We start from the raw sequence: 9,911 nt of genomic DNA on the forward strand, positions 1-9,911 counted from the left end.
GTCATAAAGATCTCAGACGTCCATCTCGGACTATATCGTCTTTCCCCGAGGGCAGTCAGTTGGGAATATCGATGCTTTGTGTGCTTCCAGCACGCACACCCTAAAGATAAAAACATCTGTCTTAAATACTCACTTTTACCCAATGACTTGCCAGGAGAAATGCTGTCTTTATGGGTGAAGTGTCAGAAGGCTTAGAAATATTCTGTGAGCAAGATCAAGCATAAAGAGTAATGGATCCCGAGCATGTCTTACATTTAAAATCACACATTTCGAGCCAATTAATAGATGGTTATAGGTTGTAATTCTAATTTCCTTACACAGGGTCTAGATCTTGTTCTCCCCTCCCCATTAAGTAACAGACTCAAACTGCTCTCTGATTATTACGTTGGGGCTACACAAGGAGCTTTGGGGCATAATTAAAAATATTTCCAGAAAGAATCGGTAGACCACATCTGACATCCCACCCCCTGTTAGAATTAGACCACATCAAAGGCATCCTTTTTGTTTTAAAAAAATGGTCACCAGACAACTTAAAATATACAAGAGTGGGCTTATGTTTTATTGTATAGATGTCTGACTGGAGCGAAACGACTTAAGGTTGCTTGTTACTCGGTGTTGTACCAAGTGAGACGAGGTAGCTACAGCCCTTTGATATTTCCGTGGAGGTCGCATTCATTCCATTTGAAAGGGACCCATTAATGATAGACCTGTAAGTGTTCCCCTCCCTAATAAGTAGAATACACATCGCAGGGGGAAGCCTGTCTCTGTCAGATGCCCAGGGCGGAAAGATTTGTAGATGATGGTGCTAATTATGAAAATGTGATCAAGATGGAAGCAATTTGAGCAAAAGTCATTAACGTGTTACTCTTCCACCCACTACTCTTTTTGGTTTATTATTGCGGTGGGAGGCGAGGAGGGGGGAGCGGGAGGAGGATCTTGCGGGATTGGTTTGTGGGTTGGTTTTGTGGTGGCTTTTTTTTTTTTTTTTTTAGAGCACTAATGAATAATGCCCTGCAAATCCAAAACTGTAAAATGTCAGCTGCACATCTACAGAGCGATGCTCTAGGCTCGGGACCAGGTTTACTCAGGAGACATCGCTACAATTACTGAAAGTAAATATGTTTTGTCTCGCCTGCGCGCCGTGCCGGTGAAAGCATCTTTCAGGAGACTCTTGGCATGTTAAGAGTTATCTTTCTGCTGCCACTTTTGTCTCCTCAGAATCCATGGGACACGATTTGTGGTGCATCCCCGCCAGGAAGGTTTTTCATCGTGATGCTTGTTTTGGGAGAAACTGAAGGATTTGGCCCGCGAGAAACCTGTGTGTGTGTGTGTGTGTGTGTCCCTTACACTCCAAAACTGGGGACCTGCTTATTCATGTTTTCATATTTTTGCGAGGATGCAATGCTTTTAACTATTTTAATTTCCAATCTTTAACTTAGTGGATCTACAATGCCTGGAAGTGGCGTTTCAGGAGAACAGCAATAAAGAATTAATTGTACAAACATTTGTCATCCCCAGATCAAACTCTCCTTGTGAGGCTAGGGCTTAACTTGTGGAGAAGAAAAGGGGGAGGAAGGGGTGGTAATGGCGGAGAGGGGTGCTTGTGGGTTTTTTATGTGCTTCCTTTTACCCCAGACGACTATATAATGAAAAGCCTTTTAGCCTTGGAGAACTACTAAATATTAAGCACAGCTTAAAATAGGGAGGGAGTCGAGATCGTTTCGTCCTCCTGCCATTTCTTTTAGGAAAAGATCGTCGTATACCTTCCCTTATTTTCCCACAAGTAAAAGCTTTTTTTTAACTTTTTTTTTTTTTTTTTTTTTTTTTTTTTTTTTTTTTTCTTTTTGTGTGTGTGTGTGTGTGTGTGTAAGAAAATCTTCTCGCTCTACATAGGAATGTCTTTTAAAATATTTTATAGACCTCTTCTTGTTCTGGAAGAACTTTATATTGATCAAGGTCAAACTCTTGAATTCTGACGTGACTCACTTCAAAGGTGTATTTGTGTGCCCTTCAAGCACATTAATACTAATTATCTCTCAAACACTTCCCCAAAACTCCTACTGCCTGTTTCAGATGCAAATCTAATTAACGAGCTGCCTTTGAGTAGCACACAGGGACAGCGTAATTCACTGAGCTGTTGAACCTTTTGCCTGCTTTTATATTTATTTATAGGTAGCTCCATCATATTTTGAAAGCGGAGGCAGTTGTGCGAAGTTACACGGTAGCGAGTGCAGATCTGCTGTAGCTAATGAGACTTCCCAGGCACCACAGTTAAGAAACAGGATTAGCTCCAACTTCTTGCAGATGCATTCAGAGACGTCTATTATAACCCTCGCCGGGCCCTACTTTGTCTAAGTTAATTTAGAAATTACTAAATCTTGAAAGACGCGTCTTATAACGCGTCTAAACAACGCGTCTTATTTGTAACCCTGAACTGATGGATTTAGCCGTAACTGTTTGTTTGCGACACCGGGGACCAAGTCGGGGTGGGCAAGGAGCCCTGACGCCTGAGTGAAAGCCACTAAAACGTGCTCGTCCCCTCCCGAGAAGGCTCCGCACCCCTTTTTTTAACCATCTGCGTTTAACACCCGCACTTCCCAAAGCCACCTCCCGAATGTGTTTCTTGCTTCGAGCATCAGCCCCCCCCCCCTCCCCGCCCCCCGACTCTCCTTTCCCCCCTGGGGCTACCGCGGGCGGGCCTGGGCTGAGCAGGGGGTGGCGGTGCCCGGCTGAAGGTCCGCGGCTGCTCCGCGCTTCTCCGCGGAACCGGCGGGCGGCAGCGGGGCGGGCGACGGCCGCAGCCAGCCCCCGTGCGGGGGTGTGCGGGTGTGTGGTGTGCCGGGGAGAGATGCTGTGTAATTTTATCCACGCTGCACTCTGGGAGTTCACACGAGACTGATACCTTTTGCTTCCTCTGCTTTGTATCAATTGGTCGCAGATCAGGCTATTGTTGCAGGAAGCTGCTTTTATTTCTATGCTCCGTCGATCAACTATTTTCCCCGCAGCCTCCTGCCGAAATTCAGTGGGTGTCTCTCTCCCTCTCTCTCCCTCTTTCTCTCTGCCTCTCTGTCTCTCCTGTCGTCTGTCTATCTGGAAACCCAAGGAGAAGGCTGAGCACGGCAGCTCCATCTAATACAAACAGCTGAGACTCTTCGGTGGCCTTTGCTGATGTCTATTGATTTAAGTAAATCTGAGACAGATAAAAGGGACAGATCGAGGCTGATAAAAACTTGCCAATGCTTCACGGCTCGAATCAGTGTGTGCTCTGCAACTTTGGAGTGCTGCTAGCAAGACAGCTTTAATGGGACCCCTGGTGTCATTCGCTCCAAGCCTCCATCTCCCCAGCAGACTAAGCGCTGCGGCCATCATGCCACAATGGTTATAATTTGGATCTTGTTCCTGAGTTTGTTGCAGGAGTCGTGGTCCCTGGGGCGGGCCGAGGGGGTGCCCGAGGCCACCGGAGCCTCCCCGAGCGACCCCCGGCCGCGCCGGGATGCGGGGGGCCGCGGCGGCGTCTACGAGCACCTCGGGGGAGCACCCAGGCGCAGGAAACTCTACTGTGCCACCAAGTACCACCTCCAGATCCACCCCAACGGCAAGATCAACGGCACCCTGGAGAAAAACAGCGCCTTCAGTGAGTACCGGGCACACCTTTCCCATCCCGGTGCCCCCCGGGCCGGGGTGTGTAGGGAGGGGGGTCTCTCGCTCGGACCAATTGCGTCCTGCTCCGAAGTCAACGGGAAGGCGACGGCGGGTGCTGGGACGGGGCCGCGGTGAAGCCGATCCCGCCTCTCCTCCTGCCCCGGGGCCGTAGCTGCTCCCTGGCGGCTGGGGCTCCTCGGCGGGGACCAGGGACACTCCCAGCTGTCGGGGTTTTAGCCCCTTCCCCTGGTCGGGATCGCCGAGCCCTTGCCTCGGCTTTTCGGGAGCCGCTCCGCTGGGCCCCGCAGCACCCCACACCTTCCCGCTCCATCCCTGATTCACGGGGCAATCCCCCCCTTTTGCTCCCTGCCGGAGAGGCCCCACGGGGTGCGGGAATCCTCCCAGCAGCGGAAGGGCTCGGTCGCCTAGGGGGAAAGAACGGAACCCCGAAAACCCAAATGCTTCCTAAGTTCTCCTCCCTACCGGGAACCTGCCCTGCGAACCCCACCCGACCTGTCACTTGCTGGGGGCTCCCCAGGTCAGTGCTGCCCCGGCCCGGACCTCACACCTCCCCGGGGCTGAGTCCCGGTGCCCTCCTCGACGGGCTGCAGGCTGCCCTCGCCTCCCTCGTCCCGCCCCAGTTTGCCTCCTGCGGGGGGGGGCTTGGGCTTCCACGGGCTGAATCACATCTGTCCCCTTTGACATGTGCCGGGGATCGGTGGTAATTAAGATGAAACGGGATATGTCGGGAGTGAGGGGGTTTGTGCGCGGGCGGCGGGAGAGAGGAGAGCGGGGGGAGCCCCGGGGGGAGCCCCGAGCGCCCCCGCACCCAGCCCGGCCCCTGCCCCGGCCCCGCCACCCCAGGAAGCGTAAATCCCGGCTGGTGATGGCACAGAGAGATAGGGAGACCTCAGGGATCTGTCTGAAGTCCATAAAGGAAAACCACTATTTCCTAGAGGAAAACCCCCTCGCTATCAAAGTCTGGAGGAGGCATCCTTCAACAGCAAACTGGTGCCTGATTCAAAACAGCTGTACCAAACCCACCCCAATTCTCCCAGACACCATCAAGCCAGAAACCCAGCTCGGCAGCAGGGACAGGCCCCTGGCTCTGCTTTATCTTTGCTGAAAGGCAGCAATGGGCTTGGGTGCAAGGGTCACCTTAAACATTCGTAGACAATACTGAGCCAGTTGGAAAACTGAGAGCAGAATTTGTCTCTTAAGAGAGCCCTACACATACATCACTACAGCTCCTGAGCCATTTGTGCCTCCTTTAACAGGGTGGCACCTTAGGTTGGACAGAAACATTTTGGCAGGTATTGTGTCAGGCTCACTGCTGAAACTCTTCTTGTGTTTGAAAACCCATCTTTGATGGCCCAAAAATCTCCTCCCTTTTCATTTGGCTTGTACAGTCAGATTGTCCTTGTCTGCAGGACTACACTGACCTCTTAAATGAGAAGTTCCTTTCATTATTATATGTACATGTCTCTAAAATGCAGCCAGCTTACTCTGTTTTACTCTCTGGAGACCTCAGCAAGGGCTTTGTCCTGAAACGGACAGCTTTGTGACTGATTTCAGTAAGTCAAGAGCTCTTTAATGTTCTCTAAGCATTAAAGAAGATTTAAACTTTTTTTATATACATACAGGATTAAGTGAACTTCTAGTTCGTGTCACATCTTTCTCATTTTTGAAAGAGTTTGATCATAATCAGACATCTAGGGTTTAATTGTCAGGATTGTCTCAAACAACTCCCACATCATTGTTGATTTATATTATTTCAAATAATATCCTTGTTTCACTCCCATGATTGCACTGTGATCTTGGTGTGAGCAAGTGATAGCTGTGAAACCAGATTCTGCAGGTAAACAGCCATTCAAACGCATCTCAAAATTTACATGTGATGGAGAGCTGCAACTTATCTCATATTTCTTTCTGTTTCTAGGTATTCTTGAAATAACTGCTGTTGATGTTGGGATTGTTGCCATCAAGGGCTTATTCTCTGGCAGATACCTGGCCATGAACAAAAGGGGCAGACTTTATGCATCGGTGAGTTTTACTTAAGACTGGCATGTGCCTGACATTTCCAATGGGGAGAACAGGTCCAATGGGCACTGATTTCTTAGAAATAAACATTTATACAGAAAAGAGTAACTTCATAACTGATTTCTTCCTGGAGTTGTTACAGGCAACCAATCAGTATGGTTTTAAAAGTGGAAAGAAGCTGTGTTCTTGCTTTCTTGCTGCCAAAAGGCAGAATAATATATTTGCCAAAGGCAGAAGAAAGTATTTGGCAAAAGTATTTCATATTGCCAAATTTCTGGGCAAATGGGTAGCAAAAACTACAGGAGCCAACTGTTGTCATGTAGAACATCCATCTCTATCCAAAATTATCCATATTTATATTGGAAGGGGATCTTGGACACCTGCAGTGGATATGCACTGCAGATAAAGTATATCCAGAAGCAACTGAGCATCTCTGTTATGAGAAAGCAGCCTCCTCAAGGGAGTTTATGAGTTTCTTCCATTGTCTTTGATTACATCCCTACCAATCTTGTCATCTCTTCCCTTGTGCCATCCATACTGTGCAGTTTCTCCAGGAATCCTCTGGTACAGAAGCAGATTTGAAGAGGGTAAAACATGGCTATGTGGAATTTGCTTCCTACAACTGGTCATTATATATAATTCTGCCCATTTGAAAAGCATAACAGCATCCTTGAGTGATGTGAGCTTTTTCCATGTGAATGCAGCCCAGGTAACACAATCAACACAGTTGCCTCCCTGGCTTCATGTATTTTACTTCACCTTTTCAAGAGTGTTCAGATAGTGTTTACGACCCACCCAGCTTCTGTAATCTGCCTCCTGTGATGCATGCTGATTAAAGGACCTGTGTAAAGATGATGCTGGTGCAGAGAATCAGATATCAAACAATTTTGGCAAGGAAAAATGCAGATGGAGTATAATAAGGACATATTAGCTCTGCTGAGTCAGATCTAAGGCTGGCAGCTTCTTTCTTTCAGTTAATATTCTGATTAAAATGGGCATCATTTCCAGTGGAGCCTTTCCATCAGCTCAGAGAAATTATTGGGAGGGACAAATTTTCCAGTTTTTTCTCAACTTTTTCTCTTTTGTGTTCAAAATAGGTGTGCTTGTACTCCAGAATAATTAAACTGATTTTAAAATATGTCTAAAATAAGAGAAAAAAATTCTGAGCAAACAGCTCCTCTTCTAGAGTGGAGAAAAGTCTAGAGCAGGACTGCCCAGAGAATCATCTTCTCCTTATCCATCCAGGAGCATCCTGATGTTTGTTGAGTTGTCATGTGCCAAGGAATATCAGCCATGAAATGTTTCTGTACAACTAGAAAAAATAATTTTTTGCTGTTCCAGCTCAAGGTTGAGAGAGGCTGTTTCAGAGTTGTGTTTCAGAGCTGGAGGAGGGACAATCCAGGGAAGTTATTCCACTCCAGTGGTTTTCACAGGAGAAGCAAAGGGTGAGGGCTCAGCTAAGGAAAAACTTCCTGGCTTTGCTTGCTTAGAAAAAAAATGACCAACAACTTTCCTAATGTTACTGTGCCAGGAACCTATTTCAGATAAGTCTGACTTCTTTGGGGATAATTATACAGGGAGCATTTTATGGAATGGCATTGAAATAACTCCGTTTTTCCTTGGATCACCAATTTTCCCACGTCAATAAAACGAGTCTGTGGAGTCTCCAGAATTCCTTTGTGTCCTTAGCAGATTGTGATAATCCTCTAGGTTTATCCTCTGCAGTAAACCCTCTACAACCAGCAGTGAGGCAGAGAGCAGGAGAAATCTACCTCCATATGGTGGCTGCATGGGTTCCAGCACCACAGTGTATGAAATCCGGGGCTTTGCAGGGAAGGGCGTTTCCGGTTTCGAGCTGCGGAGCTGAGACATGTGGAGTCTTTTAAAATCTTGTTAAATGCCTATCAGCATTTCTGATGAGTGAACAGCATTAAAGACATGTACTTCATGGAGCCTTTTTTGGCCCCAGCCTGGCAACCTGTGCCCTTCCCATATCCTCTGGAGAGGTGATGCTAAAGAAAAAACCTCCATGAAGGCCACGGTGGCTGTTTCTCTGCCTCTGTGCTTTACACATGTTAGATACTGAAGCTTTACACAGTTAGATTCTGTACACAGGTAAAGCAAAGATGATTTTGTAGTTAAGAAAAGATGTAGTGTGGGAGGTTCTTTATTTGCACCATTGCTCCCAGGGAGGAGGAAGGAATTCCTTGTGCCAGGCTTTTGCGTGCTGGTTTCTCTCAGTTGAGGACCAGATGATAGGGGGCAAATTTTGACAGATATGTAAAATGTGAGCACCCAGGATGGGTGTGTATTCTCCCTTACAGTTTGTGACAAAGGAGCAGCCTGGCATTTTTGAAGAACACACTGATGGGCAGGGTTTGCTTTTATTTTGTTATGCTGAAGCAAATAAAGAAGTTTCATGAAAGTGTTATTTACTGCTCAAATATCTGTAACAAACTGGATGTGCTGTGGGTGTATCAACCTACTCATATAGGAATCAAAGAGCTGCATTTTAAATTAAACTGTGGTATTTTACCTTTTTAATAGATGTCAGCAGCAACCCGATAGGCAGCAACTAAATCACCCATCCAGTTCACAGGCATATTCAGATCTGTAAGAACAAACCCCTTGGATTTACAGCTGAACAATCAGCAGAGCTATTCATTCCTATTCATATGCCATTTTTTGTTTTCAAATTGTTTTTTTGGCCTCTTTCCATCCCTGGCCCACAGAGCATGTTCACTCTGCTGACAGCACCTGGTTGCACAGCAGTTTACTCAGCTCTTCTGCTCACCTTTTGTAGCACTACTCTGAGGTTTTCTCACCATGTGTGGTGTTGTCCTTATCCTAAAACAGAGCAGTCTTGCTTAAAACCTTAATCCAATCCTATTGAGGTAGAAGACAGCTATTGCCTATATAGCCTTCCTTAAACTTTGTCACATTTGCTTTCCAGGAAAACTATAATGCAGAGTGTGAGTTTGTGGAGAGGATCCATGAGCTGGGTTACAACACCTACGCGTCACGTCTCTACAGGACTGTCCCCAGCAGAGCTGGCACCAAACGTAAAGCCAGTGCAGAGAGACTCTGGTACCTCTCAATCAATGGGAAAGGACGACCCAGGAGGGGCTTTAAAACTCGCAGGACACAGAAATCATCTCTCTTTCTGCCCAGAGTTTTAGATAACAAAGACCATGAGATGGTCCGACTGTTCCACACAAACATGAAATATCGGGAGAGTCTCCTAAAGCCCCCGAGCAAGAACCAGAGAAGAAGGAGAGGACGTTGATTCCAGCTGATATGGGGGCTGGAAGTGACTGAGAGTCTTCAAAATACTACTAAAAAAACTAACAGCTGTGGTTGTTTGGCAGGCATTAACACGGGCATTTTTTAGACACTGTATAATATAACTGGAAGTCACATCACTTGCTTTTAGTTATTGTAGAATTGTTATCTGTGGTAAAAAGAAAAAAAAAGATGTGAGATAAAATAAGGCACATTCAAATGTAAATTAGTTGGGTGTAATAATTTTGTCAATGATTTTCATATTTACTTTTCTTAAAAAAAAAAAAAAATTACTGGTATTTTCATTCTAACCTGCTATGTCTCTGTGACCCTGTCCTCCCAGTCTTATGAATATTTTACATCTACCAATTCTGTGTCCAGAGAGAAAGTGTAGCACTTTCATGATTCTTTTGGCAGTTGTTTGTAAAAGACTGCATTCCTATTTTTATGGAACACAGAAACTAGAAAACTGGTTTATTTTTTAACTTACATATATTTATTTTTATTTTATGATCAATCAGTGTCAATTATGTCTTTTCCATGACTGTCAGAGAAAAGTAAAAATGTAAGCTTCTTCAAACATTTCAGCAGACTTATGCATTTCTAGAGTACTTTTGAATTTGTTTAATTAAAAACCCCAGGCATCTGACCTTGTAATTCAAATAAATGAATGTTGGTAAAATGGCATTTGCATTGGCCAGGCTTTAGCAATCTATACCTGGCTGCCAATTGGTGAATCCTCTCCTAAAATGGAACTCAAATATGATGTGAAAACTGAATTTGTAGTGTGGACTGAACTTGCAACATAGGAAGATTCAGTACTAGAGATGATGATCTTTATCAGGTACTTTTGTTTGGTTGTTTTCTACAAGAAGTCCTAGTTTTAGGTTAAATATGCTTTAACTATTTGGGGGGGAAATAACAGTCACATTTAGTGTATAAAATCT

The 9,911-nt window shown here is 45.6% G+C and overlaps 1 protein-coding gene across 1 annotated transcript; it reads left to right on the plus strand.

Moving 5' to 3' along the window:
- The first annotated feature begins 2,048 nt into the window (after positions 1-2,048).
- On the plus strand, positions 2,049-9,613 carry FGF3 (fibroblast growth factor 3). Its single transcript, XM_071762169.1, has 3 exons — positions 2,049-3,634; positions 5,582-5,685; positions 8,636-9,613. Exons 1-3 carry the CDS (start codon positions 3,376-3,378, stop codon positions 8,966-8,968), a joined length of 696 nt encoding a protein of 231 aa, XP_071618270.1. The 5' UTR covers positions 2,049-3,375; the 3' UTR covers positions 8,969-9,613.
- Positions 9,614-9,911: the final 298 nt, after the last annotated feature.

The sequence above is a fragment of the Heliangelus exortis genome, chromosome 18 (assembly GCF_036169615.1).
Source record: "Heliangelus exortis chromosome 18, bHelExo1.hap1, whole genome shotgun sequence".
Taxonomy (NCBI): domain Eukaryota; kingdom Metazoa; phylum Chordata; class Aves; order Apodiformes; family Trochilidae; genus Heliangelus; species Heliangelus exortis.